The sequence below is a fragment of the Eurytemora carolleeae genome, unplaced genomic scaffold, assembly GCF_000591075.1.
Source record: "Eurytemora carolleeae unplaced genomic scaffold, Eaff_2.0 scaffold474, whole genome shotgun sequence".
NCBI lineage: Eukaryota > Metazoa > Arthropoda > Copepoda > Calanoida > Temoridae > Eurytemora > Eurytemora carolleeae.
Genome location: NW_019396421.1, coordinates 91,972 through 104,320, shown reverse-complemented (window position 1 = coordinate 104,320; position 12,349 = coordinate 91,972). Strand labels below are relative to the sequence as shown.

Genomic DNA, 12,349 nt, shown 5'->3' with positions numbered 1-12,349 from the left:
CCCCCCGTCTTACCCCCCCCCCCTGTACACACACGACCTTGTTAGAGGTCTTACTTAATTGATTCTTTTGCTTGCTAATCTTTATGATGTAAACATGTTTATTTTCCTTGATTCTCTACCTGGCAAGTTATTATTGAATGAAGATCAGTTCGTTCTAGTCTCTCCAGAACCAGAACATTTACCACCTGGAACACAAGGAAATGCTAATTCTTTTACAATAATAAAAAAAAACTGTTTCTGTACAGGTGGTCATTAACCATTTAATAACAGTTATGTATTTGCATTAATGAAACCAAATTTATAGTCTGTGTTATTATGTAAACCCCTCCCCCCCCTTTCTTTTACTTTCATTGAATTAGAACGATGTTCTAACATATATATGTCATTATACTTATTTCTATTGAAAACAAAATATTTTCCTTTTTTAAGAAAGCCAAACCAAGCCGAAACCAGGCTAAACCAAAACTTTTTTGAAAATAAAAAAATGTAAAATATCCTAAATTAATTGTTCTTTCTTTCGAGTATTTTAAGTCTAGTATTTACTAAGTTAGGTATTTACTTGGATATCAATTAATTTCTCCAAAAACAAATGGCTTCATTGGCCCTATAACATTTTCTTTATTACCTTTTGTGCCCCTAGAGTTTCATAACTAGAATCAAGAAGGGAATGATCTCTCCACCAGAAAAGCTGTGGTGAGGGGGATCCTAGAAAATATGCAAATTTATGTGTGAACTTAAAAGAAAAGTTTTAAAAAATTGAAAAAACGCTACAAACTTGCCGGTTTTTATTTATTTTTTATTAACCTTCTCCAAGTTAGAACAATAATAATTTTTTTTATTGGTATTTTTTATTAACAATTTCTCCCGGCTATAAGACAAAATTAGCCTAATCTAAAGAGAGTCAAATAACGCAGGAATTTGGGTTTAAAATGCTCGCCATCAGTAGTTTTCTACCCATTTTTGGAAGTTATATGTTTACTTGAGCCTTCAACCTGGTTTAAAATTTGAAATGTCACATATTGTCAGAAACCAAATAAAGTGTAAAACGAAAAATTGCAAAATACTTTTCTATTAAATAGAATAAAATAAGAATTTATTCCTACGAATAAAATTTTCTAACTACCTAAATACCCATAGCCCTTTCTTTCGATATAAAACCGGGATTTTATACTAACTGCCTAAGTCTTCAGGCACACTGCCTGAATGATTATTTTTTCCTGTAGCAAACTAAATCTTTACTTTGGCCCATTTTCAGTTGTCACGTCATATTTTGATATTGTTAAGCTTTTTTGGGAAGCCTATAACATTAGGAAACGGATTGCACAGTTTTGCGAAGAAATTTTTCAAAATTATTTTCATGTTCATTGGTCAAGGGCTTTTTAAAAATTATATTTTATAATTTTTTTGACCTTTTCAATTTTGCAAATTTGCATGATCTCTGAAATTTGCTACAGTAAACAAAAGAGTGCCTATGTTAGTCGCAAGGACTGTCCTAGTCTCCTTTTTAGTCCCAAATGGTCCACTCGGGAGATTATTTCTGCGACTACTTAGGTCACACCGGACTAACCAGAGTTAGCAGCATTCGGTTTCTTCTATTTGAAAACAAACGTGTTTTGGTCTTTAATTCAATAATCATTTACTTTACGGGTTTGTTTATTTTATACTTTTTATTCAAAATGCATATGCTAACAAAAAAAGGCTAACAAATTATGTTTAATGGGTCAAATTGTGATCGAAAGTCACAGCTTTCTGGAATGTAGATAGAACCGTTAAATCCACGTGAGGTTTACAGGGTATTATTGTGAATACGAAATATTACTTTTAAGAAAAAAGGTTTATGTAATTTCAAGAGATCCGAGCTGTTAATTATTATACCTCCCCAGGTTTCACACTTGATCACAACCCTCTCCCCTATTCTGTAGGGACCCAGAGATATATTCTGCTCTTCATCACGCTCATTGTAGATCCGGGGCTTCTCAGGGGGAACTAAACATAGCTAGATAGAGAATAGAGATATGATACATAATTATAATAGATAGATAGATAGATAGATATATAGATAGAAACAGAAACATAAATTACAAATAATATTTTTAATCTATTGATGTAAAACTTTACCTATAATATGAAGAGAAACTCTAGATATTTGAGTTTGTGCTTTAAAGAAATCCACTCGACACTTGTACATACCAGCATCAGAGGCCTGTACACCATCTAAACATTGTATACATGACTAAACCTACACTTGTACATACCAGCATCAGAGGCCTGTACACCATCTAAACATTGTATACATGACTAAACCTACCGAGTCATGGCTCTCTGCGCCAAGGCTTAATGGTGGGGATCTTTTCTTAGAAGTTTAAGTTAATTTACTCTAGTTGTAAGTTAGAGAATGTAATTATAAATCGCGCTTGTCTAAAACCAAATCTTATTTTAAATGAACTATGTTTGCCTCCTCCACTAAAATATCTGTTTTGTTTTGTAATTCTTTGAACGAATATATCAAATCATACTTGTTTCCTTATTCTTATTTATTTAATCTTATTATGATTGTTATAAAATTGTAATTCAATTTTCTGAGATACAGTTGAAAACATTTTTGAAAATTATGTTTCTTTGTGAGGTTTGAGATGTAAATCTAAATTAATATATAAAATTATTTTAAAGTTAATATATCATTTATCAGTGCATGGCGTAAGCCTAGATATAATTTAGAATGTCAGTAGCTTATTTTCCTGAATTGATATTGGATTGTTTTTCTGTAAAACTGGCAAAGAACCTAGGACTAAACATCAAGCAGTAAATCTTTGTTATTTTCTTTTAAAATTACTGCAGTAATTAGTATTAGTTTTACCCTAACTTCAGACATTTAAAATTTTAAGCGGGGTCGGTAGAGAATATATTTTGGTGCATTAACTTTTTAGTTATTGCTATTCTATAACAAATGTTTTATTATTAACTTTGAAACTTTTGAAAAGTGGTTGTCCTTTATAATATATCCCCCCCCCCCACTCTAAATAAAAAGCTTTTTCTCCTTCTTTTTTCCTCGTAATCTCTCAGTAGATATGTTTGGAAATAATACAGTTATTATAGTAATAAAATAAATAAAAATAAATAAAAAGGACGCACGAGGTTACAGAGTCACACCAGTAAAACTTGAAGTGTTACCTATGACAAGCACACCGGTAGTGTCTCCTCCTCTAAAGAATGCACTGCCAGCTAGAATACAAATATTAACTCTTTAATAAAAATATTTTATTGGACATGAATTTAAACTAATATCGTTTCCTTACACAATTGTCAAAAATCGATAAAAGACAAATCAATTTAAGGAAACCGGTTCAAGCTTATTTCCTCTTCCCAATAAAAACAATAAAAATAAATTATGGAGTATATACAAAACATGTCATAAAAAACATACCGTCACAAAACATATCAAATAGAATACTTATCAAACAATACATGTCTCAGATAATTACAGAAAGAATATCGTAAAATCTTAAAATAAATGTTTTCATCTGAAATGTTTTGTTTTGGCATGGTTTGTGATGATATATTTTGTAATGATGATATGTTTGTATGTGGCCTTAAATTATTTAGTCAACTCTATCTCAGTTCGGCTATTTTGAATGACATTATTGCAGGCGGGTGGGGGAGGGGCACCCTAAACTAAGCAGTAAACTGACCGAAGAAATGGTGGGTCTTTGTAGAGATTATACCTTGGAGAGAGTGACATGACACAAATCTAATTTTAATGGCTTACTCATCTCTATATATATACTTTACTCATCTCTATATATACTTTGCTCATCTCTACATATATACTTTGCTTGTCTCGGTGTTTGGTTCTAATAAACGTCAAAACGGCTGAATCGATCGGGTCCAAAGGAATTGAGTCTTTGCCACAAATTTGATTCTATAATCCCTATAACTTTGCAACCAAATGTCGTTGACCTGAGATATTTCAAACTGTTAATTCTGTCAGATCAAATAGGTTGCAAAAATATAAGGATGAGAAAATTTAAGTCTGTGGAAAATACTCCATTTCTTTTGTGTGGGACCTTTCGGGACCCCAGGGAAGGTTTATATATGATAGAACTTTCAAAAATGTGCGTCTAACAAAATTCGATTTTTGAATTTTGGAAAATCTGCGAAATTTTTTGCTTGTTTTTATTTTACAATGTATACATAAAGAAAATGTTCACAATTGAAAAAGAGCCTGAAAGCCTAGTTTACTGGAAAATTGTGTTTATTTCTTAAATGTTTAAGGTATTGATGAAGTTATTTAAAAATCAAAAATCTAATTTTTACAAATATTAGCTTGCTTGTGTAACACATTTTTAATTGAATGTTTTAGAACTCTTCGTAATTTAGGACCCGTAGCTCACCAAGGAAAAATTCGGTCAAGGTTTTTTAGATTTCTTTATAACCCACCACATTAATAAACAAGTTTCAAATGGTTTGAAAATTTATCATATTGAGACAACACAAACCATATAATCCTTTTCCTGATTGTTAGTCTTGATCTGCTACAGAATGCATTTTAGAGATAAGACAGGCTTTATTGAACTTCGATATCAAAGCTGTAGAGAATAAGATGCAATATCCAATTCCTTATTTATTAACCTAAAGAAAGGTTTTTTAATGTACTTTTTAAACAAGAGATGTTAATCTGCATATCATTTTTCAAATAATTCTAAAACCTATCTATTAAAACAGTTCATGATGTTTGTCCAAATTATTTTACATTATGGAAGATTATGTTGATTCATAAAATGACCTATAAAACTTATATTGCAACTTAATACTATATTTGAGTCTATAAGGCCTATCTGAGGCCTATGTGAAGACAATATACTCATGTAAATCTGAAATTAGTGTGGTAGGTTTTAAATGAACTGTAAGCATAACTTAAAGAGACCCTCCATGCAAATATTTCACCGATTAACAACGGTACCCTTAAACCCTCTATCTTCTCAATAATGGAATTTATTTACGTTTTTCTAGGTTTAAAAGGATTTAATTCTGACATTTTTTATATATTTTCCATCAAAACTTTTGAGCAGAAACCACATTTGAAAATAAGTTTTCAAAGATATGTACATTAATATCTAATTCTATACTTTATTAGACAAAGATTTGAATGGTACAGTTGTGAATCAGACATGGCCATATTTGCATGGAGGGTCCATGGACTATAATGCTAAGTTAATATATGTTCCTAGAGCTGATGTATTGGACCAGTGTCTGGCTGTAGTATCACCATTACTTCGAGTATCATAGGTGTACAGAGGTCTAAAATTGTTTAAAAAACAATATTTTGAAAAATAAAAATGTATTTTTTGTAATCCGTTAAAATTTGTATTAATAGCAAGAAAATGTAAAAAGTATTTGTAAATTTTAAGAAGAAAAACTATCTGCTTTTGAAAACTTTTGGTTTCAACAGATTACATTTATTTATAAATAGTTGAATAAAAATATTAATATTTGAATTTGCAAAACCAACCTGTTTGAATCATCTTTGAACCAAAGAACCAATTTAACTCCATCCCTTGTGTCTCTAATTGCATAATTGACAATTTTAATCTAATTCTTATTGTGAAATTTTTTTGAAAAGATTATAAATGTTTCGAGTTTCTTGTATCACACTAGAAAAATATTTTATTTTGGGTAGTAAATCAAAATTAGAAGAATTGCGAGGTCGTAAAGTCGTTTCTGCAGTAAATCAGCATAAATGAATTGAGTCTTTTTCACAAAATCAAATTTTCTATCCCTATATCTTTCCAGCCTGATTGTGTAAACATTTGATATTTTCAAACTTAAATTATTTAATCAAGCAGAATTAATAGTTTGAAATATTTAAGTTCTACAACATTGGTTGCCAAGAAATAGGGATTCGAAAATCAGAGTCTGGTAAGCCTGACTTAGTTTTGCATGGCATCTAAACTAAACTGAACCGCAAATGAAAATGTTATAAACTATTTATCTTCGCAACCTGATAGTGTAAACCTATAAAGGGACAGACCGGCTATGTAAGGTAGTTGAACTGAGTATGCACTGTTGTGGAAAGCTTCTTTAGGATTCATTTGAGACATATGAAACTTTTTAAAGATCTGTAAATCCTGAGTTTGAGCGCAAATTCGACGTTCAAAACTCCCACTTTGGGGGTGGATACATTTTTAGAATCGTGGTTTTTTAAATTACTAAATAAAAACGACGAAAAATAAAGTATTAATTAAAACAGTAAAGAAAGCTGCAAAAAAACTGCAGTGAATGATGAGAAACTAGAATAATGAGAATATAGAAACTAATAATTGAACAAGACTACTTGTTTTCGATGATAAGATTAATTTTTATTTTCTCAACCGGTTTCTAAACAACTAATTAGTTTACTGTAGAGTTTTGTTTACATTTTTTGTCGTCGTTATTTAATAATTTAAAAATACCGATTCTGAAAACGTATCAACCCCAAAAGTAAGAGTTTTGAACGTCGGATTTACAGATCTTTAAAAAGTTTTATACGTCTCAAATGAACCCTAAAGAATGATAAAAATGATGGTTCAGATAAAAACAAAGAAAATTCATTGTGAGCCAATTGAAAATATAACGTTTGATAATTTGTAATAAATTGATAATATGGCTATTAGAAAATCAAATACTGTTGCAAAAGCAAAATTGCCAGATGAATATTGAAAAATTGCCAGATGAATATTGAAAAATTGCCAGATGAATATTGAAAAATTGCCAGATGAATATTGAAAAATTGCCAGATGAATATTGAAAAATTGCCAGATGAATATTGAAAAATTGCCAGATGAATATTGAAAAATTGCCAGATGAATATTGAAAAAAAGCGTTAACCAATTCGACTTGTTTACGATTTGTTAGTAAATGAAATGAAAGTCTTTGTACTCTCATGTGTAATACTTTTAGCAGAGGGAATTTGAACTCTCCCTGTAAACAAACAATTTCAAGTTTGTCGAAGTAATTTTGACTGCAGGAATTCAGATATCTTCACTCAACTCGGAATTAATGATATCCAAGAAGTACAGTGTTCCCCACAAAGAATGAGACTTTAATAAGGACCTGTATGAACGCTTGGGTTATGACAATTTACGGGTGAATTAAGCTATTATCATAGACCATAAGGGACAATTAAAGCTGTAGGAGGCCATGTTTTGAAGAAATGAGAATGACAAAAATACGTAAAGTTGTCTTTAAAGTCTCATCCTTTGTGGGTAACGCTGTAGTGGAACTAGGTATAACTACGGTTGTTAATCGTTTTTGAAAACGATCGTAAAACGATCGTTTTTTTCGTTTTCCTTTAGTTTTTTTTTCGTTTTCCGATCATTTTAAAAACAATCGTTTTAAAAACTTTTTAAAAGAAACGATAGTTTTTAAAACGATCGGAACACGAAACAAAAAACGATAGGAAAATGAAAAAAAAACGATCGTTTTTCAAAAAAATGAAAACATCCCTAGGTATAACAAGTTAAAACTTCTTTGCGGCAATACGGCCACATTAGAAAACTATTTATAAACGGTCATACAAATATAAACATTTTAATACTTATATTAGTCAAAAATTAGTTTACCATAATCTTGAAAACTTGTCATGATCTGATCTGGAAATATCTCATTTGAGATCGGAGACAATTCCTTGTAGTTGTAAACCTTCTTATGGATCATCAGGCTTGAATCCTGCACCTAGATATGGGAATCGTTGGGGATCATATTGAATCTACATTTTGAACCTGGCGTTTCAGCGTTTTGAAAATTCAAACTTTTATTTTTAACAAATTAAATTTTTGAAATTATGCGAAATATTGACTCTGAGACTGAATATAATGCTTAATAAAGCCAAACCTGTACCATTCGTTAAAAATTGGTTTGAAAAAGCTACTTTAATAACACTAGATATGACTAATTACTTTTTTCAACCCTTTCTACTTTCTGAGAAGTTCCATACACATTTGAAATGTTCATTATATTTCTTTAACTAGGTTACAACATGTTGCAAATATTTTATCCTGAAAAAAAGAAAAAATGACAGAACAACAATAAAATCGATTGATTTAAGGGACTGAACACATGATTTCAATCAACTCTCCATTAGAGGGTGGCATATCTGATTCATGGGTGCCGTTACATTACAACAACAATTCATTTAAATCGTTAGAAATATTATTTTGATAAATATCTTTCAATGGAGTAAAATTTGGCACGAGATAACAACAGAAATCTTTAAAGAATTCAATTTTGAAAAGTAAATAACTCTCAAATTCTTTTGAAGCGTATTAACCGTTAAAATAAAAGGGATTGTATAAAAATTTCAGTTAATATGATCACTGGCTTGTCTGTATTACCATGGTACCCCATACAACTCTATTTGTTTGAGTAATATCTAATTCATCATTGATCAGACAAAGGTTTCTAGGGTACCATATTTTGACTGAGATTGCTATTTTGTAAATGAGATGTCATTTAAAATTTTGTCAACAGTTTCTTCTAATTAAAAAAAATCCCATCTTCTTTACCTGAACCTCGTTGCTGCTCTTCAATGAAACCTGGTCCAAACATAAACTTACGAGGAACACAATTAGATGGTGAAACATTTTTGATTCCATTTCACGCAATTTTTCTCTATATTTTTCACATTTTTTCACTTTAATTACGTCACCAAATAGTTAAGTTTGCACTACTAAGCTCCTCTGAAAAAGAACAAAATTGTATTTAGATTCACACTGCTCGTTTCTTGATCTGTAAAAATGTCAGATGTCAAATTCGAAATGGGGAAAAAACGCTTCTCACTCTCTCGAAAATTCTGTTAAACTTTTGTATTTGAATTATTAAAACATTATGTAAAGCAAGGTTAAAAAGATCAGCTCCTAGAAGCGTTCTAAATCCCTCGTACTCCAAGTTGTCCAATAAACATGTGAAAATTGACAAATCAAAACTAATGATGTTTTCTACTGCATTAATTATTATCATCATCAAGGCTTGATATCAATATTAATGGCTCTTGAACAAAACCTTCCTATAAACTTTAATAAAATCGACCTGATTTGATAAGAAACACAAATAAGAAAAAAGAACAAAAAAGAAAAAAAATTAATATTAATCAGGGAAAAGAGCTGATCACTCTTTATTGATTCTATATTTTTGCGAATTCATATAAAAAATAAAAGCTATGCAATGCAATGTTGGGCCGAATTATTTTTGTAAAAGTTTACAAAATAAATTATAAAAATGATTATATGTAGGAGGTATTCTTGTACATGCTGTGCTGTGGAAGCCTGTGGTATGAGATAGATAGCAATAAAGCTTGTCAGAGAGATTAATGAAAATGCACATTGAGCAAAGTGCATCCAATATTTGTAAAATAAAACTTTACAAGAATGTATTTCCATAATCAATGCAATATTTGTCAGAAATGAATATTATTAATTAATAATTTACAAATATTGTTTTTCAAGATTGTATTGTGGCACGGCATCTTAAATTGAAAATTCTTAATCAATAAAATTTGATTGTATATTTATGTCAAACAAAGTTCCATAAGACTCTAATTTAAATATTTTGTGTTACTTTGAATGTATTATTTTAATCACAAAAAATGTTTAACTTTCAAGTTAAAAGACATCATGTTAAAGCTTACTTTCGATTACATTATCAACCCTAAAAATTTTGAATTCAAAGACAAAATTGGAAATTGGAGAACAATTTCTGTACACAATATAATATTCTGAATTCTATTTTGTTCCTAGAAGAAAACTCAATGGAAAACAAAATGGGATTGTTTTGGCAAAACATATATTCTAGAATCCAATAGATGCTCATTTGCATCAGGAGCTGTTTGGAATTCATTAATTGTATCTTTTTATTCGAATATAAAGGAGACACAACAAATATAAAGTAAAATAATAATTTTTTAAGGAATGTAACTGTTATAAAATGATTTAAAAATTAATGGAGGATTTTTTTTAATTTGAAAACATTTAAATCTTCAAAATTGTAGATGTAATAAAAACTTTAGATATTAGTTTCATCAAATCAAAATCAAGTATATGCCATAAACATGCTATAGATGGATTCTCGGAGAGGGCACATATAAATCCTTTATTTTATTTTTTCAACAGAGGTATATAGGATGTCGAATCCTGTCCATCAGAAAAATTTATTCCGCCATTTCCCATTTTATCTTTACCAACAATTTAACATTTTTTTTGAGGAGGGAAAAAATTTATTTATCATTTATAAAATGTACTTTTATGAAATTTATTTCCTATTTTTATCATTCATACATAATGTATCATCCATTAGAAGTATCATTCATAAAATGTATCCTCCAGACATATGTCATTCATAAAATGTATCCTCCATGACATATGTCATCCATAAAATGTATTCTTCATGACATATGTCATCCATAAAATGTATCCTTCATGACATATGTCATCCATAAAATGTATTCTTCATGACTTATGTCATCCATAAAATGTCTCCTCCATTAGATATGTCATCCATAAAATGTATTCTTCATGACTTATGTCATCCATGAAATGCATCCTCCATGACATATGTCATCCATAAAATGTCTCCTCCATTACATATGTCATCCATAAAATGTATTCTTCATGACATATGTCATCCATAAAATGTATCCCCCATTACATATGTCATCCATAAAATGTATTCTTCATGACTTATGTCATCCATAAAATGTATTCTTCATGACTTATGTCATCCATAAAATGTATCCTTCATGACTTATGTCATCCATAAAATGTATTCTTCATGACATATGTCATTCATAAAATGTATTCTTCATGACTTATGTCATCCATGTATCATCAAAAAGAATTTGAAAATAAGTTACAAACATTTTCTTATATATTATTTAAATCCACTTTTAACGGATTATAGTTCGGAAACTGTTGAAATTCGAAAAAAGATAAATCGAATTTGGATTTCGTTGAAATACTAAAGAATCAAAAATAAATCCTAGAAAAATAACTTCATAGAACTGTTATGTTATCAAAGTGCATTTAATAATTTTTCATTGCCTGTATTCTTTCTCAGTTTTGACTAGAGAAAATATCCGTTCAATTAAGTAGACTAAGTAAAAACACATCTACTGAGCGCCAGTTCAAATTTAAAAAAGATGGTTCAACTCAAAGTCTACGTAAATAGTTCAGAGACTTGCTGCAATTTTATTTTTATTGATTTAGTCTTTGTCACAAAATCGAATTTTTCTAACCTGCAACCTGACGTGTAAAAGTTATAATTGAAAAGTAAAATTATTTTATCTATACAGAATTAATAGTTAGATATATCTAAGGTCTCCGACATTGGGTTGCAAAGATATAGCGATAAGAAAATCAAAGTTTGTGGCCAAGAGTCGATTCCTCTGATCCTCGATAATTTTTGAGAAGGGACGCATTCAGAAATTTGTCCATGGAGTACTCTTTTCCAGGGGCCGGGGCTCACCCCTCTACAGTAAAGTAAAATACAATATTAGTTTTGGTTCAGGGGCTCTACTTAATTGTTTTACCCTGTTTATTTGTAGGAACACATTCTAGCTATGTTTCTAGATCTGGATGCAAGAGATTGAATGTTTGTTTTAACAGAAGTAAACAGATAAATAAAGTAAACAAGACAAACAAACCTGTTATAAAACACCAGAAATTAAGAGAGCTCGACTGAAGAAAGAATTTTTTTAAAACTCATTTTTCCTGGAATCATTGTTAAATGGTTCATTTTGGCTAAACAAATGTAGTGGGGGGGGGGGCAGAGAAGAGAGAAAAAAGGCGAGGGAGGAGGAAAGTTGATGGACTAGGAGAAAACGGGAATGGGGGAATATTTAACGTTTGTGAACGAGCGATATTTAAAAAGTTAATTCTGTTATTTACCATTAATTTCAAAATATTCCAGATTGTTTGTTAAATTTTTTCGTCCGTAGAGCAAAAACGGGTTTTGAAATTTCTGTGTGCAAGTCTTTTCTTTCTTTCATTTTCGTTAATGTTATTGACAGGACAGGCGGGGGCCACGGGGCCAATCTCTACGGCCAGGGTTTTGGTAATCATTATTTATAACGTATAGAAAAAATTGTATTTAGAAGTTATCGCGATGCATAAATTGCACTTATTTTTATTTGTATATGTCTAGCTAGAATATCTTCGGTTAGGAGTACTGCAAATTGTATGCAGAACGCAGCGAAAGCTAAGTTAAGGGTCTACACCTACATTCAAGAAATAGAATATTGTTATAAAATGAGAAAACAGTGAATGAATGAAAGTAAAAAGTCATGTTAAAACGTTATATTAGACCTGAAAAGTGGTCTAGG

At 30.2% G+C, this 12,349-nt stretch overlaps 1 protein-coding gene and 1 long non-coding RNA gene across 2 annotated transcripts in view; both read right to left on the bottom strand.

The window, feature by feature from the left end:
• The window catches only part of LOC111702983 (hemicentin-2), a 41,966-nt gene extending 36,407 nt beyond the window's left edge, over positions 1–5,559 (bottom strand). Inside the window, exons 1-7 of the mRNA XM_023474811.1 lie at positions 5,510–5,559; positions 5,225–5,298; positions 3,172–3,222; positions 2,119–2,214; positions 1,876–1,986; positions 626–705; positions 120–185 (exon numbers count right to left, since the gene is read on the bottom strand). Coding sequence (XP_023330579.1) covers positions 120–185; positions 626–705; positions 1,876–1,986; positions 2,119–2,188 — 327 coding nt within the window. The 5' untranslated portion in view covers positions 2,189–2,214; positions 3,172–3,222; positions 5,225–5,298; positions 5,510–5,559. The remainder of the gene's footprint in view (positions 1–119; positions 186–625; positions 706–1,875; positions 1,987–2,118; positions 2,215–3,171; positions 3,223–5,224; positions 5,299–5,509) is intronic.
• A 2,045-nt stretch (positions 5,560–7,604) lies between these two features.
• LOC111702982 (uncharacterized) lies at positions 7,605–11,740 on the bottom strand. Its single transcript, XR_002765538.1, has 3 exons — positions 11,672–11,740; positions 8,541–8,714; positions 7,605–7,710 (listed from the first exon to the last, which is right to left on the bottom strand). It is a non-coding gene; the product is annotated as an uncharacterized LOC111702982 (long non-coding RNA).
• Between the last annotated feature and the right edge of the window lie 609 nt (positions 11,741–12,349).